Source organism: Dendronephthya gigantea, unplaced genomic scaffold, assembly GCF_004324835.1.
Source record: "Dendronephthya gigantea isolate DGI-Jeju-01 unplaced genomic scaffold, DenGig_1.0 000022F, whole genome shotgun sequence".
NCBI classification, from domain to species: Eukaryota; Metazoa; Cnidaria; class Anthozoa; order Malacalcyonacea; family Nephtheidae; genus Dendronephthya; species Dendronephthya gigantea.
Window position 1 is genome coordinate 1,822,072 of NW_021163032.1, and position 27,590 is coordinate 1,849,661.

The 27,590-nt window shown below is 37.0% G+C and overlaps 3 protein-coding genes across 5 annotated transcripts; 2 read left to right on the top strand and 1 right to left on the bottom strand.

The window, feature by feature from the left end:
• Window positions 1–577: 577 nt before the first annotated feature.
• LOC114522430 lies at window positions 578–10,442 on the top strand. The gene is made up of 7 exons (XM_028543109.1): window positions 578–1,250; window positions 4,946–5,038; window positions 5,461–5,610; window positions 6,422–7,184; window positions 7,652–8,061; window positions 8,808–9,035; window positions 9,425–10,442. Exons 1-7 carry the CDS (start codon window positions 1,086–1,088, stop codon window positions 9,557–9,559), a joined length of 1,944 nt encoding a protein of 647 aa, XP_028398910.1. The 5' UTR covers window positions 578–1,085; the 3' UTR covers window positions 9,560–10,442.
• On the bottom strand, window positions 4,201–17,687 carry LOC114522429 (endoplasmic reticulum membrane-associated RNA degradation protein-like). 2 transcript variants are annotated; one of them, XM_028543108.1, is made up of 9 exons: window positions 17,561–17,687; window positions 16,808–16,997; window positions 15,507–15,957; window positions 14,399–14,656; window positions 14,040–14,172; window positions 12,478–13,179; window positions 11,752–11,939; window positions 11,277–11,433; window positions 4,201–4,247 (listed from the first exon to the last, which is right to left on the bottom strand). In XM_028543108.1, the coding sequence occupies exons 2-8, from the start codon at window positions 16,983–16,985 to the stop codon at window positions 11,292–11,294; spliced, it is 2,052 nt and encodes a 683-aa protein (XP_028398909.1). In that variant the 5' UTR covers window positions 16,986–16,997; window positions 17,561–17,687; the 3' UTR covers window positions 4,201–4,247; window positions 11,277–11,291. The 2 variants fall into 2 exon arrangements, with proteins under 2 accessions (XP_028398909.1, XP_028398908.1); XM_028543107.1 differs by having other exon boundaries at window positions 11,752–11,945.
• LOC114522428 (ADP-ribosylation factor GTPase-activating protein AGD4-like) lies at window positions 17,679–27,493 on the top strand. 2 transcript variants are annotated; one of them, XM_028543104.1, is made up of 22 exons: window positions 17,679–18,008; window positions 18,805–18,960; window positions 19,098–19,211; window positions 19,339–19,431; window positions 19,800–19,910; window positions 20,037–20,105; window positions 20,304–20,375; window positions 20,519–20,625; window positions 20,972–21,060; window positions 21,154–21,209; window positions 21,738–21,876; window positions 22,091–22,247; window positions 22,355–22,466; window positions 22,710–22,850; window positions 23,344–23,421; window positions 24,469–24,513; window positions 24,734–24,860; window positions 25,166–25,299; window positions 25,625–25,713; window positions 26,102–26,246; window positions 26,468–26,548; window positions 27,014–27,493. In XM_028543104.1, exons 1-22 carry the CDS (start codon window positions 17,886–17,888, stop codon window positions 27,107–27,109), a joined length of 2,334 nt encoding a protein of 777 aa, XP_028398905.1. In that variant the 5' UTR covers window positions 17,679–17,885; the 3' UTR covers window positions 27,110–27,493. The 2 variants fall into 2 exon arrangements, with proteins under 2 accessions (XP_028398905.1, XP_028398906.1); XM_028543105.1 differs by lacking the exon at window positions 26,468–26,548.
• The last annotated feature ends 97 nt before the right edge of the window (window positions 27,494–27,590 follow it).

The window sequence follows — 27,590 nt, forward strand, 5'->3', positions numbered from 1 at the left end:
ATCTATGGCAATCAGCCTAATCCATTAATTCGAGTGCATCGAACGATCTGTCTGCCTAAAAGGAATATGGACAAATCCTGAAGTTTCATTCGCTAACCGCAGGTTGCAACGCAAGTTTTCTATATTTAAAAAAAAGAAAACATTTTCCGTGTTTCTATATATATACAGTTACATAAACAAGTACGCGTGGGAGTTTGGGAGAACGAGAGATAATCAGTGGAAAAGATTTCAGTACAAATATTATAATTCGATTCAATTACAAATTCTCATTACATTACATCGCTTATCAATTTCGGCGCGAAAAGTCCCGTGTTTCTATACAGTTATAGGCATATGCTTCTCGATCAATCAGCACGCGCGTACTATAAATTTTATATTATAAAAAGTGTTACAGTCCACCTGTTTCGACACTCCCATGATCCTCCGAGGGCTGGACAGTACTAATCAAATATTATTCATTGTATTATGTGGGCCGGCACCTGAAAAAAAGCTGCTGACTGTTCTTTAAAACGAACTATTATCTTTGCAGTGAGACGATATTATTTATTTTACTTTAATGAATTCCTAAAAAGATACCGCGCTTTGCACCTGTTTCGAGCGCTATTAGTGCCTACTAGAATTGACGGCAAACTCTAGAACGTCAACGCGTTCAGCAGATGCCGTATGATTGCCGTATCCGACTCCACCAGCGACAACTTTTACAAAAATAAAGCGGTTTTCCCTAGCTGCTCTTGCTCTTTTTTCTAAGCGGCAAAGGAAAACACGCCAACTCTATAATAATATCTCAATTGGGCCGTTTCTCCACCATATAATTATTGCGGTTTCTCGCAAATGATAATGAAACTCTTCATCTGTCTGTCAATAAGAACAGCCATGGCAACAAAATAACAAGTCTATTTGATCTGGTGGGCAGATTTTCTCGCCACATAGCAAGCCTTGGCAGTCAAGTGGCGTCAGTCTTAACAGTTGACTGATATTTTGACAGTCGCAACGAGCGGTCGGAAGTGCATCGCTTTATATACTGAAACAGATTTTGCCATCCAGCCTCGGGAAGAGCTATATACGTATACATCGTTTTCCGCTGAATGGCGTGTTCGAAGAAAAACTGGGCCTACACTTTCATCGGATTTGGGATTGCGTTTCTGGTGATCGGCATCGTTGTCGGATTCGTTATTCCGAAAATCGTCATCGGCATTGTCGAGGATAAAGTATGCGTGGATTCTTTCTCAGACTCCAACTACGGCGACTGGGTAAGAAATAAAATTTTAAAATCAAAAAGTCAATTTTAACGCGACCTGCTTTCACTTAGCATTTTCACTGTGTGTCCTGAGATTATACTCATTATAGTATTATGCATGCAATGATTTTTATGTAACATGTATTCTTACAGAAAGATCCTGTAGTATATATAGCATTCTCTTTATCTACCGTTGTTTGTATGTATACTTACTTGAAGTACGCACCTCATATTTATCGCAAGTCATAAACAGAGCCGGAGCGTAATCTATACAGACACACACATTAACAACTCTAACGGAAGAACGCACAAGCATTATTCTCACATTCGTACGGGTATCTTTAATCTTTGCCAAGTCGTTCAGACCGATGTCAATTTTTCTGAGATGTCATATCTCACACATCAACATTACTTTAAATCCGAATTAAAACTACACTCGCACAAGTATTAAAATTATAGTCGATAAATAAATAGTGCTGATCGCGGTATGGTCAAAGTACTACGAAAATTACATTGAAACATTTCATGTTTTGCACATGTTCTGTTTGTCTTTATGCAAGAGTCGTTCGGTAAATACAATTGACAATGTATTATACATTTTAACAACGTAGATTTTGTTTTAAACGACGATGGCTTAACAATTTAGTTCGGACTGATCAAACCTTCTTCAAACATCTCAAAGCAAAGGTTGCATTTAATTTGGCAAATCACCACCCTTATAGCGCTAGCCAATCATTATATTTTTTACGATTAAAATTGAATTGTGTAAATACACCATTCGAACCGCTCAGTCAAAATTAAAATTATTTCAATATTCCAGTTAATCCCCTTATTTGGCCGAGTATCGCATATGGGCTAGCTGAGAAAGCTTATATATTTCATAATTTTCAAAAACTTTTCAAAAACTGAGACGTTATATTATCGGAAAAGACAAAATTCCCGTCACAGGGCGTCAAGCGTCACACTTCGATTCAAACCTGCTATATCACACATACACGCATTTATTAAAACCTATAATCTATATGTCCTATCGAGAAATAGTATGCATTAACAACAAACCGTATATTTTATTTATATAAGCGCCCGTGCAATCAAATCGAATTCAAGCTCCATGTTTGTAATAGGAAAACGCTTGTGTTGGTGAATAGCATATAACATTGGACCTTGGCTTGGTATAGCTACGGCTAAGCAGAAATTTTAAGTCGAAAATCATAAACAAAACATGCATAAAATTATATATTTCAGGATTTATATGCAATATATACTATAGGAAACGACGAGTCACCTGCTTAAAAGTAAACAAGCGCGTATATATGAAAAGTATACAAAGCTATATATAGCAGAATAATATATAGGTTATAGCATATATTTTTACACGCTGTATATTAATTTTTTTTGTCCACAATTACAGTGTCAGGAGAGTAATGCCAATATATTTGAATGTTTCAATATTTCGCAATATATATATATATATTAATATATATATATATATATATATATATATATATATATATATATATATATATATTAATAGCTAGTATAAATTATACAATAAAGGTATACAATAATATACAAAATAATTATAGGAGATATTATAGCTAGACGCACTTGTACTCATATTAGATCAATATATGTGCTTTTTTTAAAAGTAGTACTGCTTTATACTATACAACCCTTTGTACTTTACTAAGTCTAAGGCGGTTTTAGACGGTTTTCACTTGGCTACATAGACTAAAGTACGGTAGCCACAGGCGACAGACGTGCATGAACTGAAAAATCTAATATATATAGCTTATAGGTATATATATATATTGCACATGCATGCACCACGAAAATACATGCAGAAAAGCTAGCCGGCTGGAAATAAAATTGTCAACATTATAATCGCACGCAAGTATTTCACTGATATCCACGCATGATAGCTGAAGTATTTTTAGACAAGTCGATAAGTCTATCTCGTGAAGACATGTGCCTCAGCTGAAAACAGGCCGACACAACGAATCCGTCGTTATCTGCTGGGTAAGACAAGGCATGCAGTTATATAGAGAAATTATAGTTGTTGTCATTTTGCCTGCGAGCAAAATTTAATGTTACACACGTTGACAATTTCAAGAAATAGAATTCAAAAACACAGAGCGGTTGCATGTACTTGCGCAGTTATATAGAATATTCAACTTGTTTTCGCTTTAGCTATAAGTAGTATAGCGTTTTAAAGCCTTTAATTGTATTTGGCAAGGCGAAGCGATGATAATTACTATACTTGTGTCAATGCTGTCTCACTATACTTAGTAGGTGTCAGAAATGAAATTTAACTGCTCGTATGCTACTTCATTCATTAACTTGAGAATACCCCAGGTGGATATATGCATCAATATATAGCAGATATATATGAATAAATGATTTTATATCTAAATCTAAAAACATGCAATACTTTTATTCTTACGAAATTGAAATAAAATACCATAATTAAAGTTCTGCCGTTTAAAATTTTCCCTGCATGCAGTAGCTAGATCTTGATGCATGTAAAAGGAGGAAATCCAGTTTATTTTAATGTTAAACTATTAAAGATTTAACGGTTCATGCATAGACCGCTGTTCCAGAGCCCAGCAGATATTATATAGCAAATGAATTCACTATACACGACAGGAGTAGATTAATTCTTCCTACCGAATATTCTTCCTATACCCGCCCACCTTTTTTGTGTGTTTTTTTCACCCCACTTCAAAACGATGAAAAAACGTTAATCCATCACACATTAAAGAGATGTGCATGTTGATTGGTAAAGAGCTGTGTTGACTATACACTTCAGTGTCATTCATTTGACTGATGGTAACATGATAAAATGATAGTATTGACAATTTTTTCATCCCCCCCCCGGTTTTGTGTACCTCATTTCATACATGTCTTTGTGTACCCCATTTCATACATGTCTTTGTCATTTTTAGTATACCTCACGATTTTTCCTTCAATAATTCTCACCCCGCGGCTATATGTCAATGATGATCGATCCCTATCAAAACATATAATAGTTTTTTAAAAAAGAAATAATTCCATATGTCTTCGATTACCGGTAATTATATAGACTAAGATCTTCCCGAGATAGCCTATAGCTATTTTAGCGAAAACCTATATATAGAGCAATATACTTATTGCTAAGTTAAGTGTCCATGACACCGATTCGTGCATCCAAATAAGCCTTTATATAACGATAATGAAGACCATTACGTTTAAACCAAACGTTTTCATCTTAAGAAGTACAAGAGCACAGATCCGGACCAGGGGCCGGTTGTTCGAAAGGCGTTTAGCTTATAAACGGTTGATAATCTATTTATTGAACAACTGAGCTGAAATATTTTGATGTAAATAGTTTAACTGTTAATGGAAGCACATATTAAATGCATAAGATGCTGGTTCAGTCATTCACAAGATATGAGAGTATTTTCAAATTTTGGCTTATCCACCGTTTAAGCTAAACGCCTTTCGAACAACTGGTCCCAGATGTTCATGCACAATTAAACGATTTCCCAACCGATATAGGGCACATATTTACTTTTTAAAAAAGGGCACATTTTTTCCCCTTTGACCTTTGACAAAAAGTGTGAGGGACATCTATACCCACCTTAACGCCGGCCCAATATAAGAACTGCTAGATTTAGCTAAGTTTAGATTTAAAAGTCTAAATGCTTGTAATTTTATATTTTGATAAAGAAAAAAGAGCAACCTGATCGCGTTCTTACGAAACTCTATTACTGGCAGATAACAAACAAAGATGATTTTCTTTATAATGGAAAGTATCCCAACGTAAGTAACAGATCAATTGACGATGATAGTCAACTTGCTGTCTAACTGAATATGAACACCAACAGGAATATGAACACCAACAGTCCCGCTATTTAAATTTCGAGTTATTGTAATTATTCATGTAATCAGAAATCTATTGTTTTCACAGTCAACGAACACCAAAATATTTAGCATAGATCATAGATAGGCACAAATCGTCAAGCTGGCCACGCCACTGAACACCATTATCGATAGCTCAACTGAATACTCCTCAAAAACATAGTTCTTTTTGTCACACAGTATTTTCCGAGTAAAACGAATAGAGGGCTGAATAAAGTTTTCATTCTACCAGAAGATTATAGACCCTGACAATTTTTAACAAAGTTTTTTAACGTAACGCTTTGCAACATACCCACATCCGCCTTCTCCGACTTTTTTTTCAGCTTGAAGAACGTGGTCCATACGTTTACAAGCAAGCAGCTGAGAAAATCAACGTCTCTTTCGGGGAAAATAAACGTTCATCAAAGACGTGGATGAAAAAGGCCAAATTTTTTAAAGAGGAATCTTGTGATGACTGCGAAGAGGATGACAAGGTATCCGAGGTTATTTACCATATGGAAGCTAATAAATTCGCCGCGGGTGACCCCGTTACACCATTTTTTTTACACAATAGACCCTCATTATAATTACGTCACAACATTATCGTTTTAAATTTAGAACCACCTTAAATGAGATGGATTTTTATGAAGTTTTACTCTAGCTCACAAGCTATGTGGAAAGATGCAAAACATCTTTCTTCTAACACATGCATAAAAAAGAATTTTTCATTTTGACAAGCAAGTGTGGAACTGAAATAAACCATAACACAAGAACGAGGCTGCCAGTCGTGGCCTCGTTTTAGTGTTACGACTAATTTCCCCATTTATTGGTTAAAATTCTTTTTCATGCATGTGTTGAAGAAGGATGTTTTGCATCTTTCCACATAGCTTGTGAGAGTAAAATTTGTGAGAGTAAAACTTGAAATCCATCTCATTCAAGGTGGTTCTAAATTTATAAGATAATGTTGTGACGTATTCACAAAGCATCAATTATGGGGGGCAAGGTAGTTGCCATCTCAGAAAAGGAGTCGGGCAGCTGCCCCCTCAGAGAAATATGAATCTAATGAATTTGGAAAATTCTATAAAGAAAATTCGGGCAATATTTGCAGAAAACTGTGATTAGCTTAGCACCAGTCTACCACCAGTTTACCTGTGTTGTCTTGTTTCTAAACTCAAATCTTGAGTTTACAAGATGTTGTTCACCCATGCATTACCCACCGGAGTATGTTCTTATACATTATTAAATTGTCCATTAACGGTCGCCATTTCGAGCCGTCTGCATCAACCATTTTTTGTTAATTTTTAGATCACCATCTTAAATGCTGGCTACTTAGGTTTGATGAAGAAGTTTGGAGGTGATCAGGGATTCGCAATGTTCTCTCTACCCGGGTCTATATCATTCATCCTACAGCAGTTTAACTATTCCTTCGAAGAGTTGGGCAACACGCGAAACACGTCGTGGAACGACCCGACCCAATCCGGGTGGAAAAATCCTGGCTTTGGAGCATGGATTCATGCAATGCAACCGAAATACAACACGTCGACAAATTTCACGAGTTCTGAAATGAAAGGACTCTATGAAGTCTTGAGAAACAAGAGCTTACTTTTCGGCGAAACGGATACAAACGCGACGTTGAAAAAAGATTGCGAAGGGAACAGAAATCCTGTTCAGGAAAAGTGCGGATTTTTAGCCCAAATGACGGCGATGACCAACACAACGAAAACGAAACTCTCTGGTCTGAATGGGTTAATTTCTAGTACATTATGTCTAAATGCTGCCACACAGTGTTTTAACAGAACCAACTTGTTCCGAGCGATTCTTCCATATATACAGCATGTCAGCAAATTCACAATGTGGCTTCTCGTCGGCTCCCGATCATACGAACTGGTCACCACGAGATCACAGAAGGATATCGCTTTAGGGTACACCATGGAGATTGGCCCTGAAAAGATTCCAATACCCGGAATTGTGAGAGGTTATGACAATGAAAGTGAAGCTGAAAAAGTTGCCAAAACAGAAACTTTCTATACCTGTGAAGCCGGAGACAGCAAAAAACATCAATGGGCGGGTAAATATATTAGATTGCTTGTTTAATATCAGACAACACTCGAATAACGCGGAAATTTGTAGAACTTTTCAATACTTAGGCTTCAAACTTGGTGAGAAAAAGATTTATAAATACTCAACAAAATTTTTCTTGCAAAAAAGATTTCAAGTCTGCACATGGCAAAAACGAATTGTCTGAATTGATAACCTTGTGTGCTTGAAGCCTCAAAATGGCCATTTCACAGCTGTCAGATGTGTATGGATGAGCTGTTAAAAGATTACGGAATGCGTATTCAGAAGAAAAATTGAACTTTTGAAAGTTATTCAATAGTTTCCTCTTTAGTTGCGATTTGTCATTTTATAATTTATTTCAAACGCATTTTCTTCACCACGACAAGCGCTGTCGTTAAGTTGTAAGAGTCAGTGGAGGACGTCATAAATATTACTTATAATAGTGGTCCTGAACTATGTTAACTTTCTGTACTTCAGAGTTCGACGGGAAGTCCAGCGTCTCTGGGATCCCCGGCATATCAGAAAAAGACGCGACGGTGAAGGGTTACTCACAGACGGTACCTCGTTCAGAAACGGCCGACAAACCCTGTGCGTTCTCACACGAGCTACCTTTTAAGAAACTCGAACTATTTGCAAGTCAACTTGGTTTGGGCGTCGAATTGCAATACACAAGTGAAGCATCGCTCCATGGCCTTGACCTGAAAAGATTTACGCCCCACAAGGATACGTTTCTGAATAACAGCGGTGTTCATGAAGGATACATTTATTACTCGTTGGGACAAGGTGGGGTACCGGTTTACGTAAGCCTAGCTCATCGACTATACGCCAAAAAAGACTACCCGTTGTCCTTTAACCAGTCACCCAAAGCAGCGAAACACGAAAGCATGGTAAGGTCGATTTAGACTCCTTTAACGTACAGATATCTATAAATGCATACAAACAGGGGGATTGGCAATAAACGAATGTAGTGATAAACTAACACTACATATGTCTTAACATTCTTCCGTGTGATTAAAGTAAATTTACCTTAGTACTAAAATTTGCAAAAAATGAAGCTCGGTTGTTTTCACAAAGTAAAACGGGGAAAGATCTGTTTCAAAATCACCACCATTATCTTCATTACATAGCCATTACCATCGCCAACTGTAGGTCGCTGGGCATAGGGTATTTGGTACGATCATACCAATCAATAACCATCACCACTGTAGTGAATATACCAATCCTTCAAAGCCATCAATGCTCTAGATTGGCTAAATCAATCGCTCATTTAGTCATTAGTCAATTACACATTAGACAACATAGTTCACTATGAGCAACTCATATTCGGTTACACTGAATCCTCTTGTAATCCTTTTAAACCAAAAAACAACAAAATACCTTTTCTTCACCGGCTTTTTACACTTTAATAACAAAGGATTTTAAAACACATGATTGCTAATCTCTCTTTTACAAGAAGATATAAAGTATCCATTGCTTGCAAACGATGTGAAATATGTATTTTCTGTTTGTCAGTTTTACATTTACTTCTTATCACCTTCATACTACCGTAAGTTCATAACCAAAGGCGATTCAATAACTCTAGGGTATCCCAGCCAAAACCAACCAACTTTTGTTCTGCTATCTTCCATAATAGGCAGACGTGGAACCCGTTACAGGCATAACAATAAGAGGCCTCATGAGACTACAGATGAACGCAGCAATAAAAAGTAACATGGTGACAGTAGAACGGATCAGGGGGGCCCTAAACATCTCATTTCTCGCCGAGGAAAATGATGTGCTGTATCGTAAAAGCATTCCAGTTCTGTGGGGAGAATACGGAGGTCAGGCGACGAAAGACGATATTGACGACATCAAGAAGCAGGTAGGTAAAACTTTATGACCATCCAGTCTAACCATTTAGATAACGAAAAAGATGATTCTGTGCTCTTAACAAATGCTGAACCAATGGAGCGAAATTAAAATAAGATAGATGATGAAACCACAAATTCTTCCGTCCTGCAGCTAACGTCTCAGCATTTTATTTTCTCAAAAATCTAGAAGGCAACTTTCAAACTTATCTCCAAACTTTCATGTTTTTGATCAACTGAACTTGTCTTTTTAAATAATGCTATAGCTATTCCAGTCTCCTCCCCAGTCTCCTTCCCAGTCTCCTTCCCAGTCTCCTTCCCAGTCTCCTTCCCAGTCTCCTTCCCAGTCTCCTTCCCAGTCTCTATGTCCTCGGAAATAAGATACGATATTTATATTTTTCAGGTTATCGGAACGCTGGGTCTGGCCTGCGGTGTTCTTATCGCAGTTCCTGTACTTGGTGGCATATTCATTATCGTTGCCGTCGTTCTCTTAGTAATCACCGCTAAGGCTAATCAAATTTCAGAAATGAGCAAGTGATATATCAAATCAGGACCTGCAGACCTGCACATTAATTTTAAAATGTTGTCAAATTTCTTATCTTCGCCCTTTAAGTCACCTGAAAAATTTGATATGCTTTTCTTTGGTTTCTTACGTTTTTGTGGTTCTTGAATGTTGTCAGTGATCAATGAAGTGGACAATTCTTCTGGGTGGACAAAGCATATTATATTTCAATGACCACCGACGATAGACGTCGCTGATGAATTACGATGTACATGAAAACCAGGCTTAGCACAGCTTTCCATTCAAGTGCAAAATGACGCGCGGTCGACTTTTTGCGGACGCTTTATTTTAGACGCAAACAGTCAAACGGAACTGATCTCATTAGATCAGCTGGACTGCAACGCATTTCAAAATTAGTCTAGTTTATTAAAAAATGTTACAAATTGCAGCTGCGAAGCTGAATACCGGCTACAATTATAAAGAAAAATGAAATAGGAAAATATTTACACTACAGCTAATTAGTTTATAGCAAGGCTATTAATATATTTACAATTTGCTGCTTCAAAAACTCTAACCGACGGCGGAATAAAAGGACTTGAAAATCTATTTGTCTTTGCTTTGTCAGTGAAAAGGCGAAATTAAAAAAAATACGATTACAAAAAATCGACCGTTTGCATTGAATGGAAATCTCTTAATGCTGATAGTAGCGTAGCAACAAGCCTGGCGGTTTAATCAGGCTATGTTAATATTTCTGTGTTCATTGACTGTGAAATCTCAAAAGTGTCATAAGAGCGGTCGTATTCATGTAGTTTTAAAGTGCCTACATCACTCGTTGGATCTTTATGCGTTTGAAAAGAACGTAAAAAGTTAGTTAATATATTAAAAAACGTTTTTTGATTTAGTGCAATAATTTCGAAGATACAAGCCTCTAAACTACCTGCGGTTCCTGAGTCCCAACCTCCTGGGTTTAAACACGGCTATTCAATTTGAAACTGCCCATTGCTTACAGGAGCCTGGGACTCAGGAACTGCAGGTAGTCTAAAGGCTAGTATCTTCAAAATTGTTGCACTAAATCAAAAAACTTTTTTAATATATTAACTAACTTTTTACATTCTTTTCAAATGCATAAAGATTCCACGAGTGGTATAGGCAAATATAGGTAAATGTTCTTTCAAGTGAAAACTATAATATTGGCAATATCCCTTATAGAGCTTTTTTTGCCGATGGCAAGGTCTGCCAGGATTCGTACTTTATTGATTCGAGAAAGGATTAAATTCTAGCTTTTTTAAAGACCTCAAGTTTCGGGGTGATGTTTCCGGAAATTGAAGGACAAGTTTGAAAAATCATGCAGACTACTTTCGTTGACTATGAAATCACGAATGTTTGGAACTTAACTATAATTGGGACTTTTTACCATTTAAAAAATTCCTAAATCAAAGATTGTGTGAACACTGATGTGCAAGTATACTGGTGAGAACTATATAGAGAGTGCGTTTGAAATCATTGCATAAATTGAGAGTGTTTTTTTGTAAATATTGTTGTAAATTCTGTAAATGTCTTTAAAGACGTTTTATCAATAAAATAATATATATAGAAAGTGTAAACTGAGCAACTTTGAGTCGACTGACTTTCATTTACGTTTTTGCTTTCTACTAGCGAGTTTTAAATTTAGGTTGATGTAAACAATGAAATAATGCCCTCTTTGTATATATAGTGTATTTTTGTAATCTCTACACTAAACACCGTAACTTACTTGTTTTCAAGAGGCTTATTCATTTTGTTGACTGAAGTAATTTCTTACTTGGTCCAGCCATGCTGTACATACTTCTTTGCATTCCAACCATCTGTTCTTTGAAGAAGACGACAAGCTTGTGAGGTTCTCAGAACACTGGAGACATTTCTTCAGGAATCTAAAAAGCATGCAATGAGAGATGTTAACTAAACACGCTGGTGCAAATTTGGGAACGCCCTCTCACTCGCGTCCAGGCTCATATTGTCAGTGGATGTCCTACGTAAGATTAAGACGAGCATCGACGAGCATCGACGAGCACGTGATAAGCCAAGCTTTAGATTTTTTTCCTGTGGACCGCTGAAAAACTGAGCCTGCTGTACTAGGAAAAAAATTGACAGTTCTCATCAGCGTTGGAAATCTGCATTATTTTTACACCAAACACTTTTACGGTGTCCTTGCTAAGAACCTTTGTTATCGAAACGAGGCAAATACTTACTTATTTTTTCTAACACAAGAGCCTGTCTGTTTTTCGATGTTGATAATTTCACCGACAACAACAGCAGACAAGAGACATAGGGTTTGACCGATCGAAGGAAGATGGACCCAGAATCGTTTGTAGTTATTTCTTTTTCTTGATCTCAGGATTTTCGCTTCCCATTCACTATACCTTGCCGTAGATGTCTGCTGTATCTGAAAATCAAACCAAGTAAGGAATTGCAATTCAAAGCGGCTACCTGCATTCTTCCGTAGCTTTTCGCTTCAATAGTTTATTTTCTATTTATATTTCGGTTTTTTTGGAAATATATATTCAACCCCATATTTAACCATTTAACCAGTATAAACAATGGTTTCAAGGCTACTGAATCCTGTGCAAATTAGGAGTGTGTGCATGCGATTATCAAATACCCTTTCTCTCAGCCAACCCTCGAAAGAATTGCAATTGCATTTGCGTTTCCGCCGTTTCTACCAGGACTGGTCTGTTTGAATTCATTACAGATTTCACAGACCTTAACTGGCTCAACAGTTGATAACAGTTGGCAGTGGGCTGGGGAAACGACGGACGAGAATGTAGTATAAAAATGTATTGTACAATTTGATCTAGTATTCCCCCAGTACCGTACGCACCTCGTATTCGGTTAATAAATGGTAAATAACAACGCAAAACAATTTAAAAGCCAAAGTTTAAAAAACAAATTAAATTGACAATTGTTATTCACTCAACCTGAATTGACGTTCGAGTGCCATTATCAACAACTTGACGCAACAAAGCGACTACTTCTAACTCAAAACGAGGTCTGAAAAACGTATCCAAATTCAGATCATTTAACATCCTCGATATCATCTTCAATACTTCCTCATCGATAATTGATCTCTGCTCTCGCAAAGCACTTTCCGCCGATGATTCCCCAGCCATCTGGGCAGAAGAGATTCCAAACAAATTTGGGGGCAAAATAGTATCAACTATACTTTTCCACTCGATTACATCACACAAGTCTCCACTGCAATTTTCCCGAAATTCGTTCTCATTTGGTCGGCTAAAATTTTTCCATTCAGTCAGACTGTTGATCATGGTCGATAGTTCTCTTCGTAAACAGGAAAATGGATGAAAAATCGAAGAATATTCCCGGACTGCTTTTGATATTTTTGAAAAATGGTCCATGGTTAAAAAACTGTGTGGAAAACCAACAGTTTGTGAAAAATCCTTGGCGCAAAAGCGCAGACAAAAAGCGATGGTTATGCCAAGGACATGGTTCGCAAGATATTTAGGAAATTCTTGTATATCGACCTCGCTGTGACTCAAATGGTCTCGAAGCCTTGGACCTTCAGGGTGGACAAGAACGTCCAACAACAGTTCAATATAGCAAGAGTCGAGAGAATCGAAAAGTTTGTTTGGAGTGCCATCGGCGAGACAGGGAGACAATATCTGAAACATTTATTAAAAACATGTTGAAATTAAGACCTTTGAAATAAAATCGAGATATAGACGATCACATTTGAGAAGATAATTGCGATTTCCTGCTGTTAGCAGTGGCCGTGGGTCTAGAGCGGGAATGTCCTAATTATTGTTTTTACCACCATTTTCCTAAAGGCCCGTTTACACATCTTTTGATAGATGTAAACGAGTGAATTAGTTAATGATGTTCAAATAAGGGCTCTTAGACATCAGAGCATTAGCACAGAATACCTATCAGAAGTAGAACTCCTGTACTTTTTTCGTAAGTGTGATTCGTCATGATTCGTCACTTAGCAAGTGCATTTTTTTGAGGCAGTCACCCCCCTGCCAATACTAAATATTTGATTTTAGACATTGGCAGGGGGGTGACTACCGCAAAAAAATGCACTTGCTAAGTGACGAATCATGACGAATCACACTTACGAAAAAATAGTATAGAGTTATTCTTCTGATAGGTATTCTATGGCATTAGTAGCTAATTACTCTTTCACATCTATCAAAACAAGAAAATCGCACATAAAATCGCAGCAAAAATCGCAAGTGTAAAGGAGAGTGTAGTATCCAATCCATCAGTGACACTTGTTCCTACGATGATGTGAGGCAAAGCAGTGGCGTAGCCAGCCTGACGATTTTGTCCCGCTATGTAAATTTTGAGTTATTATAATTATTCATGTCTTTAGAAATTCATTGTTTTCACAGGCTGGCTACGCTACTGAATTGGTAAGTGTTTTCCCAAAACCGCAATTTGAAAAATAATTATGAAATGAAGAAAGGCAAATATTTTAGGAAGCAAATTGGGACATAAGTTGCGTAGTTGAAGCGAACGATACCTCATTAAAAGTTGTATAAAATTCTGCTGATTCTGCTGTTTCAACTCTTTCCGGCATCTCATTGACACTTGAGTAGAGTCTGCGTAATGAATGCTCCAGCTGGGGCAGCAAAATCATCGCGACAAGATCGTAACTAGTTTCGGAGGAAAACATGTTAACATGAGTTTGGGTTGGGTATATCTGCTTGGAGCCGAGTGACCTCAAAACACTCGTGTATGAACCACTGATCTCATAAGACACTGGATATATAACTGAAGTGATTTTTAAAAAGAAAGTCAGAATCAATGAACTTCTGTATACAGAATTAACGAACGAGTCAACTGACCCATACTAAATATTGGCTATTGTCCTTATTTTACCTTTCCTGTCGAAAAAAATCAAGCGCCAAATACCACAAAGGCACCATGGAGTTCGTGACAAAATCGCTTCTTGAGAACAATTCGTGCAGTTTTCCCGTTAGAGTTATGTCCGGAAAGACGTCTCTGAGTGGAGAAATTTCTGAGTATTTTATTAACGGACGTTCGTTCAGCTTTTCACAACATTTTGTAGGCTGCCTGCTTTCAGAATTCGTGACATCGAACATGGAGAGAGATAGCAATAATAAGAATGACACATATCTGAAAAGGAAAATAAGAGATTTCTGTGTATGTACCATAGACGTATGATAGTAAAAAACACTGAAGACTATTGAAGTTAATAAGTTCACGGCAACCAGCTATAAAATTCATCGCAATTATCGCTACTCTGGTTTAATAAATGAAAGTAATCACCACACAAAGATTACAATCACGACCCATTGACAGATTACATTCATTGGGTCGTGATTGAATGCAACCTTTGTGCAATCTTTGTGAGGTGATTACTTTCATTAATTAATCCAGAGTAGCAATAATGCTTGCTTGAGAACATACAAATCAATAGCTTGGAAACGAGGCGGGCAATATAATCTAATGTTAGCGGGCTGGTTTTCATTGCCCAAGAACAAATTCGAGAAGTGTCTATTAGCAACCAAATTTAAAGTGGAAGCCAAATTCGTGTGTAAACAAACGTTTTTAGGGTTGACCAACACTTTTTAAAACACGATGTGTTGTCATGAGTTACAGTGTATGTACAGAAAAATTCGAAAGACGTAAAATTTGGGCAATTCTTACGTCAGAGGGCCCTCGAAAATTCAGCCCAAATTATTCCATTGGTATTAATTGGGATTTATTCATCAGAGACACTAACTCTACACTCAAATATTGACAAGAAAGTCCAATATTGGTACGCGTACACAAATCCGCGAGCACGACTGAAATTGGTACGGGTCCCCATTTTAGCCTCTCCTTGCCAAAAAATTGTGTATAGTAAAAACGGAGCTTTTTTGAAAAACCTTCAAGTTTAAGCCGCGTTCTCATATTGTCGCGCGCAATATTGAACTCTACAAAGTTGCCACAAAAAGACCACTGAATATTGGTTTTCACATACTGGGCAGGCAGCTCTCCTTCCGACAAGAAACCATGCCAAGCTAAATTTCTTAAATTGAGACCACAAGGAGGACCAATAAACACTTCGAGACAACGCATGAAACTCTTCCCCAGCACAGCTTCGAGCTCTTGTGTCCTTAACAAATCCTTTAACAGAGGCGGACAAGGCGTCTTCTCGCCCGAAAACGTCAGGAAAATATCGCCTAGGAGACGCTCGAGAGTTGACGTCAGCAATAGCAGTGACGTCACGAGGCAACCTGGTTGGTCGGACTTTAGTAAAGTGAAACACTGAAGTAGTGTTTTGGATTTTCCTGTCCTTTTTAGTTGTGATTTGTATTTCAACCTAAATTCTTCAGTTGTTAGTTGGTATATACTGCCATGGACCTGATCACATATTGGATATAAACGTGACATGGCCGAGAAGTAGTCAGACACCCCATCTTGCGGGAAACCTGTCAAACGAATATCGGAGAAGGGGTGAAAAAGCGTGCTTGATGGAAACATAGTTAGAGAGGACAGTTTGATAGAAATGGGTCAAGAGGAGAGGAGGCAAGGCAGGGAATCTGGTGGAGAGGGAAGCTTTAAAGTTGATACAGGAAATTCATGATGGAAGTGACAGAAAGGAATCTCGAAACATCAAGAAATGGGAGGACTTTAACAAATTATATTATAATATAACATTTATAGTACGCGCGTGCTGATTGGTCGAGAAGCGTGTTTCTATAACTGTATAGAAACACGGGAATTTTCCCGCCGAACTTGACAAGCGAAGCGATGTAATGAGAATTTGTAATTGAATCGAATTATAATATTTGTACAAAATCTTTTGATTGAGTTATATTATAAAAGAAATAGAAAACATTTTTTCCTGTGTTTCTATACAGTTATAGAAACACTTGTGGGAGTTTGGGAGAACTCGAAATAACGTGGAAAAACTCGCCCTACGGGCTCGTTTTCCCACTGATTATTTCTCGTTCTCCCAAACTCCCACGCGTGTTTCTATAACTGTATAGAAACACGGAAAATGTTTTCTATTTCTTAATAATATGATAGAAATGCTTCCTTCACACATGATATCATTAGATATCACTTAATCAATGAGGGTATGATTGATGGGTTGTGATATAGAGGGATTATATATGGAATACTGGGATAGAGAGCGACATAATGGGTCACCAGACTGTGGTATATTATATACAATATGTTCAAAAGAATTGTAACGCTTTGATAAAAACTGTTATAATACAGAATGCAGAGGGCATAAGCAACAACAGATCTGAAAATACTTTACACAATACACACATTCATTCAAATTGCATAACTTCAGAATTGCATTCCAGTTCAACACCCCACTTTCACAGAATAGATCATAATATACCCTCTGGGGTAGGCCATCAGGCCTGTAACAAACCAATTTCTTCACATTGCTTGATAAATATGAACTATTTTGACTTATCCATGAGACCGTTTCCGCACACATCCCCTCAAAAACCTGTTAATACAAATAAAGCCAAAATTTGCTGCTTAAATAGCTTAGCAAATGTAGACAGCTTTGATTCACCTCAAAGCAAATGATAAAAGCTATCTATAATAAGCTGGTATAATCTTAAATAGCTGACAGCCAACTATATTGTCATGAATCTACATTGAATCCTTAATGACAGGCAAATTTGCTTCCTTTTTTTGTAGGGTTTGGATTAGAATTAGATTAGGATCAGGTAAGGATCAGGGTGTTATACAATTAGGTTAAGAATAAGGTAGGGATTGGGACCAGGATTAGGGTAAGGATTAGAATTTGTGTGCTGGAAAACTGCCAGTCATTTAGTATTTTGTTGAAGTTTATGATGACAACATATGTGGCTGCTGGATATTGAGTCGATACTGGAAAAAAACTAGTTAGACAACCAGCCGCTGCTACACAGTCATATTACTCTCACGTGTATCAGTTAAATATTTGATTACAGTAATCAACCATGCAGTACAATCCTCAGTCCAGTATACAAAATCTAGTTCTGCTGAATAAACTTCTAGAAATTCGAAAATACATCTCGTTACCTTGACCTTTGTCTAATGAGTGGCCTGTGATTGTTTCTCAGACTTCCATTCTCTAAATCACCCGGCCGATGCCCCTCCGGAAAACACAATTAAATCGATATCCCACAGGGAGGGGGAATAAGAGGAAATGAAGCGAAGCTCTTGACCTGAACAAAGTATCCGATCAACATTAACTTTCATTGTTTTTTTTGTGACAAGCCACAACATAAACGATTAAATATCAATGAAATTGTGGAGTGCTCGAAACGCTATTTTGTTATCGAAAGAGCATCAACCAATTGATCCAGAGTATTTATAATCGCACAATCTTCCTCACTTCCTTGAAATGACATTCTACATCGATAACGAATCGACCGTTTTGCCAGACCTGCCTTCGCTGGGATATATCTTAGACGAAAGTCCACATTGCCAACAATCGCTGAGCTTTTGGGAGCAACAGACCGAAGAGGTACGAGTCTATGAGAAATGAATAATCGATTCTCGAAATATAAACATTACCATTGCTAATAGTTGATAATACATAAATTCTGTTTGTGTAGAAGTGATACGTTGTGCTGTTGCAACATATTCGATTGCTTTATATAGGGACGTTGTGATTCTGAGAGGCTGTTTACCTAAACATTGACGTGAAATCTTTATATTTATATACAAATTATTACTGATTAAAAAAAGATTAAATTGTCATGATTTGTATATAGGATATTTCTTTATAATATATTAAAACAGCCTTTTTAATGGTGATATAAACATGTATGAACACTTGTCAGATGAGGTTATATAATCTTTATCACTGCCCCCTACCAGCCTACATCACACTCACACAAAATATTTTCAATACTCAATACACAATGTATGCCTGTGTGGTTCCTAGCTTATTGTTTTACAATGTCAAAAGCTTTGTCACACAGACACAGTGCCGAAGTTAGCCTATTACGTCACCCTTGCTCTCAGCTCTCCATTACTGACTTCAAAAACTGATATTAGACAGAACGAGGGACTAAAGCAAGATATTAACTTGGGGATATTGCCAGCAAATGTTTTGAAGAGTATTGGCCGTTACAAAAAGTTCAAACCCATGTACTTCCTGCTTAAAAGGAAATGCAAGAACAATACATTTTTTCTTTCTTTCAATGCAAATCGTCCTAGGTCAATTATAATCCAATTATAATTAGGTGGTGATTTTCAAGGAAATAGTAACTTGAACAAGTCCATATATAGTTCTTTGTAACTCCTTGGCATTCTAGATTGGTAATGTTGTTGGGCATGTTTCAAACTGTGCAAAAGCATACCACAAGGCAGCCATGAACTTCAATACTGCGAGTGAAAATTTTACAACTGGCCTTCAGAAAGCTGCAAATGTTTTGGCAAAAGATGCTAACCTGAAAAGTCCACTTTTGAAGGTAGCATAGCCATTTAACTGAATTGTACAAAATTTGTTGCATTGTACAAAACAACCATACAAACTTACTGATGACATGCTCTGTGACATATTACAATACCATTATATTTAAATTTATGTCTTCATAATTAATTCAAGTTTGCAGATATGTTCCAAAGAGTTGACTGTTATCATGCTATGTTTCTCAACCAAACTGAAATGCTCATGTGTGGGCAACTTGAAACTTTGGCTAAAGAATTTGAGAAAATTAAGGTACAGTGCTATCTAAAAATTGTTAAACGCTCCACCAAAGTAAGTTTTTTTGTGTTTTTGAGGTTTAGGTTTATTAAAGTTCTTTTTTAAAAGATGTGTTATAGTGATTGTTTATTTTGTAAAACAGGAAATGAAACAGCAAGTCAAGAAAGCATGTCATGACTTGAATTTATCATGGGAAAAGTTCTCAAGTTGTCAAAATATCACTAATCTCCAAGAGGTGTGTCATTAATTTCACATCCAATAACTCTTCATGGTCATATCAACATGTACTCTGATATATTAAATTGTAATTTTGCCATTCTGCTGATCACTAGACTGATATAGCTCTATGGCCTGTCAAATATAGAACTAAAATGCCCCCCACACGGGATACTACTTGAAAACTGGATAGTTTGTTTGAATAGGTTCCAGAGGAAACATTTAGAAAGTGAAAGGTGTAAAACAATCTTGCAAAACAAGCTCTGCTATATCTAATATGCTGTCCCAATCGTGATCAGATGTCAAAATCCAGCATGCTTTCCACAAACATCTTCGATTTTCAGTTTCATTTTGACATTTACATTAAAATATATTCTATAATTGCAGCCTTCAATATTGGACAAGCTAGCTTATAATATGCTTACATCAAGACATCATTACCAAACACTTCTATCAACTTATATAAATTCATTGAGGGAAATGAACACTGTTAAAAAGGTATATTTATGCTGACTGATTTAATGAATTTAGGAAAGATAGGTGTGGTAAAGCATTCACCTTTTTAAAAAGATGAAAAATATTCATGCTAAGTCTACTGTATTTTTCCCTTTGTTTACATTTTAGGTATCCTTTGTGAAAACACTTGTCGAACACGTTTTAGCAAAATTCTTTTTTGTCAATTTTACATATCAGGTACATGTAATGTAGATATAAAAGCAACACATCATATAACTGCAATTGTGAGAAACTAAAATGGCAATTTTAAAGCGAGCTGACAGTTATAAACCTATGTTTTAACAGTAATACTTTAAAAAAACTGCAGTCGTGGATGCGAAGAAACTAACCTACACTATATCCATGTTAAAAAGCGGTTGATATTCCCTTTTCAAGATATTAAAAGATTCCGAAGACTACACGAACGAACTTTTTGATGATTTGCTGAATCGTGTTGTTCATAGCGAGGTATTTAAAGATAGATATATTGATGTTAAATACCTTTTCCAGGATATCCTGGATTCTTGTGCTTGGTAAAACATACTGTAAACATGTTCATATTCATTACGACATTTAAATAGTCATTTAGACATTACTATTTCGTTTTCTAGATATCGTGTGAAAACGATGCAAAATTAAAGAAAGTTATTCAAGTGAAAATTGACAAATCGTTTGAAAAAGATAAAGGTGCATTCCATACGCCAGCTACAATACTTGGGTAAGTATTATAGAAGAGTTTTACGGCCATTACAGATATTTTCATCGACATTGGCAACGAAAATTGTCACTTAGTTAGGTAGCGATTGGAATTTGTATGTATTGGTAATACTAATGAACTAACTTGATTTTGTAAAAGCATCCTGTTGCAGAATCTGAGCATTTTCTCTGTCTACTCCGGCTGAGGCTATATAGACAGCATTTTCTATGCTATTAATACTTTCTATCATAGTACTAGCTTCGGCATAGTTGCATTCAGTGTAATGTATACATTCAGTGTAATATATATCAGATTAGTGATCTGACCTTATAAAAGGGTCTTGCTAACTAAAGAAACTCTTTCGTAGCTCCTCAACCTTGGCCCATTCTATGACAACCGTAAATACTCAAGCTGGAAAGTTTTTTAATAGAATTAACGACCTACTTGGAAGCTCAGGTACGTATCCATCATCTCTTGTGCCACGAGTCTTATACATCCTGCATACTGAGGACCTGACATGCTAAGTCTTCTGTTTCTTTGATCAAACAGGGCGTCCAAAATCCTCGCACCAATCATCGCCCGCTCCTGGAAGAGACGCACAAGAAGTAGGAAGTGCATTTGTATCTTGCTTGTCAGATTAAAAAAAGATTTTTACAACTTCTGTGAAAGAACTAATGATTGCTTCATTAAAACTTCTTTATTCGAGTCTAATGTTTCATCATGCATGAAGCCTGTATCAACTTTATTGTTAATTTTGATAGTAATTCTGGCATGTTGACAAATTCTTGCAAAGTTGTAATGTACGGACTTGTTACGCCAAGATATTAACGGCGTAACAACTTTGTAGCAAGTGTCAAAATAGGCGAAAGTGTTTTTAATGTCTAAAAACATTACTCGGTAATTAAGTATGCAGTTTAGGCATATAACTAAGTAATGTAAAAAAATGGTTTATATTCACAGTATATGTATAATAGCCATCTTCGCTTGAATTCAAAGCTATTGTTTCTTGTGCACCTAAATCTAAAACGTTCCAAATTAGGTTATCAAATATAGCACGAACTTACTTGAATTTCAAATGTCTGCCTTTGAATGATTGTTCAACAATGTCACACATTTTTGCATTTTCCGTTCAGGATCAATGGGAGGTATTGCCAGATAGCGAGAAGACCTCGTCTAAACAGAGACCTGAAGAAGAAAGTACAAATTTAACTACAACTGAGCCTGAGGACAAAGCCACGCCGAATGGTGACAATGTCATTCTAGACCAACCAGGTGAACAAATGATAGGAAATGAAAATTTGACACGCAAACGATAGTCTATGGATAGTTTTAGACTTTAGTTAACGTGTCAACGTGTCTGGGATTAGGCTATCCAGCTTTTAAACAAGCGAAAGTTGAATGGAATTGATCGGTTTGAAGATGCATGGTAATTTAAGTGCAGTGTGTTGATGTTCATATAAAAGTTTTTTGTCGATATTTTATTTAGCAAAGACGAATGAGGTAGAACATGGAGAAGACGCCTGGAGTAGTTTCAAGTCAGCAGAGAGTACAACACCTACGAGTAATGAACCCTCGAGCAATGTCCCTACGGATACCGAGCCTACGAATATTGCCCCGGCAGAAGAAACGAAGTCTGAAGACAAGTCAGTGAGAAATGAAACAAATTCTTAATCAAACGCTAAAAAAGTTGGGCCAAAACCAGTCTAAGCTTTTGTTTATTATTTGCAATGTTTTCTGTTTTTGTTTACAGTTTAGAACCCGAACTACCAGACATCGCCGTAGTTTCAAAATGGCCGAATTTTCATCGCGGTTACCTAAGGATGAGACAGAAGTCTTTTCCGAAAAATAAATGGCCCTTACTTGTAAGTCGTCCAACGCGATTGAAAACAAACTTTTTAAAATCATGCTGGATTCTAGACATCAAGCCGATGAGATAATGAACTAAATCGAAATTCTATGGATCAACATTTAAAAGAAACGCAGTGAAATGCAGCATTTATGCACGAATTGGGACAGCCTTTGTTTATAATGGAGGAAGAGTCGTTAAATTGTGAAATTGTTAAATTTTTTTCATTGATAACGCGATATTTGTTTTTCTTCTTCAGTATTTTGTTGTCGACGAATCATCAGGAAGTCTCTTGGTTCAAGGAAGAGACCAGAAAGAAGCTGCTGAAATCGCTAACTTGTTGCTGAGCAACGTGAAAACGTTCGATGACTTAGAAGTGGATAGGAATTTCTGTTTTCAAGTAATTGCTTCGTAGCTCAATTAATTTCACCCAGCGCATATACAGTATATGTATTCATGTTCAAATAAGGGTGAAAACAATCATTATGCTATATTCTAATTCTATTCACAACAAACTATATCTTGTGTAGTTATATTAAGCTACAAATATCTCGCTCATTATGCCCTTGCCTGATATAGTCATATATAGGGCCAGTTTTATTGAAAGCTGGATACGCTATCTGCACCGATAATAGTTTTTCCAATCACTTTAAAATTGCCCGTTGTTGGGTATAACTTTGATTAAATCTTAGTTTTCCTAAATCGAGGATGTTCTTCAATAATTGTTGGTTCCAAAGTTAGAATTTTATTGCTTTTCCAGCATTTATAGAACGGTTGAAAAAATCACTATCCGGCTTTCATACAATATAACCTTTTATGGTTGAGCCAGTATTTCGAGGAACTGAGAAAATTATGCATTACATTCTGTTGAAATTCATGCTTCTATATTGCAGTTAACTTCGCCGAAAAGCGAACACGTCTTCCAAGCTTTGACTGAGAATGACATGCACCAATGGATTGCTGCAATTCAGGTTTTACATCGATCATTATACAATACGATATTATCAGACAAAGCAGTTCTGCTATAAAATTATCTCAAAGGCGGTCGGGCCCACCCACGATAACAACTCAGAAACATACTTTGCGAACGTTCTTATAAACTTCTTTTCCTTTTTGTTGGAAGCCCAACGTTTTGAGAATATCAGAGTTTTAGTTTCTCGTTTACGGCAAACGAAAAACCGCGGTTTCACTTTAGGGGTTTGACGTTGCGTTTGTTATAAACATACCTCACGACTGTCGTCGGACGTTTCAAAATGTGCACCACATAAGCAGCTATAGTTTCGCTGTTAAATTGTTTCCAGTTATTCCAAATGCTTTATATTTTCCTATAATCAAACGTCGTTTGCATCAGGGTTGCAAAGAACTTGTATTTTAAGAAAAGACTGTCGAACTACGACGTTATGATAAACCGCCATATTTTGAAACGTATTATTGAATGATGTTCGTCGCTTTCGTGAAGAAAATAAATGGACCTTATTGAAAACAGGCTAGAAAATTATCATAAAGAGAAATTTGAATATCAATTATGCCAACCAGGATTGGTCCTACGCGAAACGGGACACAATTGAAATAACAAAACAATGAGGTAAATCAGCCACGTGAAATATGCACTTCGAACGGTTGAACCGTGAATGTCAAATGGCAAAATCTGAACGTCAAGCCGCGGTTTGCATTTTGCGGTTGAAGAAAAAACGTCGAACTAAAACTCTCTACTTAACATCAAATGTGGTATAACAACTGCCTAAAATAGACAAAACACTTTTTGACGTTTCGACCTGAGGAAGGCCCTCAGGTCGAAACGTCGAGAAGTGTTTCGTCTATTTCAGTCTATTTCAGTTAGGTAGTTGTTATGCCATGCTAAGTTGTTTGAAGACGCTGCCACGCTGCTCCCTGGTCATGTTAAATCTTTTTACTATATAGCGGGCTTTCCTCGCTTTTTTTTGCTGTAAATTAATTTGCCATTAACACGCTTGACTGAATTTTTAAAATATTAAGTATATGTACGCCTTCCGTCTTAGGCAGCAACGACTGAAGCATTGAAAAAGTCCAAAGAGAAACTACAGGTATTTTTAAAGTTCTACATTTCGTATTAATACTGCTTACACCTAGACTGGTTCTCAAGCAGTTGCGTTTGCGAGAAATGACGTCGTATGAAAGGGAGCCAATGAGAAACTGGGCTGGAAACGGGATTCATGTTCCGCCAATATTTCGAGCATTTTCAATATATCTATAATGGTTATATGTCCATATGAATTCTTCATTGACTACAATTATCCTTTATAGTCCCTGAAACCAACTTACGCGTACGGTTATGTCAAGCCGGAAGATACGAAACAGTATGTCGCGAATGCGTCTGAACGAATCCGAAAAATCGATGGAAACAAAAAATGCGTCGACTGTGATCATCCACGTAAGTTTCCTTGGCATAAACATGCAGTGAGTTACATCCGCATGAGAACTCGCTTTTGAAAAGTTTATTTCCAAAGGGCAGAATTTTTCCACGTTGGAGTCTTCAATTGTTGTTGTTTTTCCATTTATGCTGCGAATCTTGCCGGAAATTTGTCAAAATGACGGGCCTGGTACAAATGTGGTCAACAAGTATTTTGGACAACAATGTGATTTGACCATTGACCGGCCGTTATTTTGAGCCCTGCAGTCTACAGTATCAAAACTAACCATCTAATGTAGTTGTCTTTTTTAATATCTTGTATGTAGGTCCAGATTGGGCTAGCATAAATATTGGTGGAGTGATGTGTATCGAATGTTCTGGTGTTCACCGAAGTCTTGGAGTTCATGTTTCGAAAGTTAGATCGTTGACATTGGATAAGTGGGAAGAGAAAGTCGTCCAGGTAGAAATCAAGAAATGATAAAAATATGTGTCAAAGCTACTTTAAGGGCCTGTTTACACGGAGAGCGAGTTATCCCGGCTAGGCGAGGCGAAAACTGCATATAATGAAAGACTAATCAGGTTAAGCCTTTGATGTGATGCGCTTTTTACCTCGCCTAGCCGGGATAACTCGCTCCATGTAAACAAGCCCTAAGTTGACTCAATGAAGGGGATTTGTAATTTATACATGTTATCCGGATCAGTGTATAATTTTTAAAAGTTCATTTGACAGAATTCACTTCAACTGATGACTTTCCATTGTCAATATTTCATTCATATTATTTCAGTTCATGGAGTCCAATGGCAACACCAAAGTGAACGCGATTTATGAAGCAAACTTAGGCAGTTATCAACGACCTTCTCGAGACTCAAAGAAGTAAGTTTCATGATGATGCACAGGATTTTCCCACGTTAAAATGACTGCACGCATGCATTTAGCTTTCTTGCACTTTAAGTTAGAAATATATCAAATACTTAGGTTTTTAGACACAGATGCGCATACCTTTTGATGTTCTAATAGCCAAATGCAGATACTTTTGGATTACTTTTATTGATTGCACGTCTAACCAGATTTACCATCTAACCAGATTTTCGAATCCCGTCTCTTTTACTTTGCACAACAGTTCCAATTTTTATCTAAACAAAACCACAAAGTACTTTGATTAGGTCATGCGATTCTCCATAACACGGGATACAAGTTAAATTTGGTGTACTGTAGCCGTGTTTTGCAATGTAACGTTTTCTCATTTCACGGACGTTTTTAGGGAAGAAAGGGGTAAATTCATTCGCCTGAAGTACACAGACAGAAAGTTTATAAAGGAAGAAGATGATGTCGACCCTGAGGTTGAACTGGCTTGCCTAAAAGAAAGCGACAGTGATGTTGAAAAACTGTTGGAGGAAAGCGGAGAGGTAAAGATTGCTGGGTATACCAATGCAAATATGATGTAAATTTACAAGTCTGTAAATATTTTCACAAGTTGTGCATTGAAATTAGTTCACAAATAATTACAATAGCTATCCATCCACGACGTCAACGCCGAACTTTTTAATCTCCACCGATTACAAGAAAATTCTTTTAAGAAAACGGTTTTATTTCTTTGTAACTGGATTTTCCATTGTTTATTTTTAAGCAAATTTCTCCGAGAGTTTTGTCGTTAGATGAGGACAGAGAGAATGAGTCAAGTCCTTTGTGCCTAATTGAAGATTGCAAGGTTAGACTTTGCACCAACCTCACATAGTGTCGTGCCCAGGCGCCTAAAACTATATTATGTAATAAGTAACCATATTACAGTATCATATAGAGTGCAGTTTAAAACGTGGGGTGAAAGGAGTGCTGAGAGAGTGCGCAAGGGGTATTGGGAAGGATGAGGATTACATTATAACTGCGCTCTATATGATACTGTGATACGATTACTTCTTACATAGTTAATATATAGTTTGGGGCGCCTGGGTACGAGGCTAAACGTCGCACTCAGTGTATTTTCACGTGACCTACTAAAAGCTAAGCCAACTAGGAATTTTGGTCCATCACGTGACCACTATAGGTCACCCTGGTATGAGGTTGACTTTGCACATCTCCAGTCTCGTGCACCTCCGTTGCAATGACGACGGTGATCTCTATGTGAACTGGAATGATGACAAATTTACTAAGCCTACTCTTTTCCCGACAAATGTAGGAGTGTTCCACGACGGGTCACGGCAGGATAGAATCACCGCAATCATTCGCGACATCGCAGTTGAAGGTCGAGGATAACGAGGAGTCCGGAGATTAGCGAAAATTATCTCAGTTTTCAAATGGAAGGCTGTCGCAAGCATGCATGCAAGTGTATTGTACGCCATTCGAATAAACATTCAACGTTATGTCTTAATCGAAATTACTGGACACAATTTTATGTGATGCAAAGTTGTGGTACGAATATATAATTTAAATGTCCAAATGAATAAAGAATATATTTAATTGCTAAGTTATACGGGCAAATCGAAGTTGAGATTGCTTTACTGGATGTTGCATCATTGCACAAAAAAAAACATTGTGAACCATGCACTCAGTTTGTGAAAACACGAATAAGCAATAGAAAAAAGCTAGACTTTAGAATAATACCCAGATCATGCCTAATGACCATAGTTTGATACAAAACTTTATCCTCTCTAATAGAATGATTTAAATATGATATCAGCTGCGCCATTAAAGTGCATGGCTTATTGCTTCAGTCAAACAGTACCAGTGCCCGCAACAGTGTTGTACTGATTGTA

Bases quoted from the DNA above. Each gene is read 5' to 3' on its own strand.
- LOC114522430 (XM_028543109.1), top strand. From the start codon at position 1,086: ATGGCGTGTTCGAAGAAAAACTGGGCCTACACTTTCATCGGATTTGGG. The intron at 7,185-7,651 runs GTAAATATATTA...TCTGTACTTCAG, and splicing joins CAAAAAACATCAATGGGCGG to AGTTCGACGGGAAGTCCAGC. The intron at 8,062-8,807 runs GTAAGGTCGATT...CTTCCATAATAG, and splicing joins CAGCGAAACACGAAAGCATG to GCAGACGTGGAACCCGTTAC.
- LOC114522428 (XM_028543104.1), top strand. From the start codon at position 17,886: ATGACATTCTACATCGATAACGAATCGACCGTTTTGCCAGACCTGCCT. The intron at 24,514-24,733 runs GTATTTTTAAAG...TATCCTTTATAG, and splicing joins AGTCCAAAGAGAAACTACAG to TCCCTGAAACCAACTTACGC. The intron at 26,549-27,013 runs GTTAGACTTTGC...CGACAAATGTAG, and splicing joins GCCTAATTGAAGATTGCAAG to GAGTGTTCCACGACGGGTCA.
- LOC114522429 (XM_028543107.1), bottom strand. From the start codon at position 16,985: ATGTGTGCGGAAACGGTCTCATGGATAAGTCAAAATAGTTCATATTTA. The intron at 13,180-14,039 runs GTATCGTTCGCT...TAAATGTTTCAG, and splicing joins TTTATACAACTTTTAATGAG to ATATTGTCTCCCTGTCTCGC. The intron at 11,946-12,477 runs GTTGAGTGAATA...TTTGATTTTCAG, and splicing joins GCACTCGAACGTCAATTCAG to ATACAGCAGACATCTACGGC.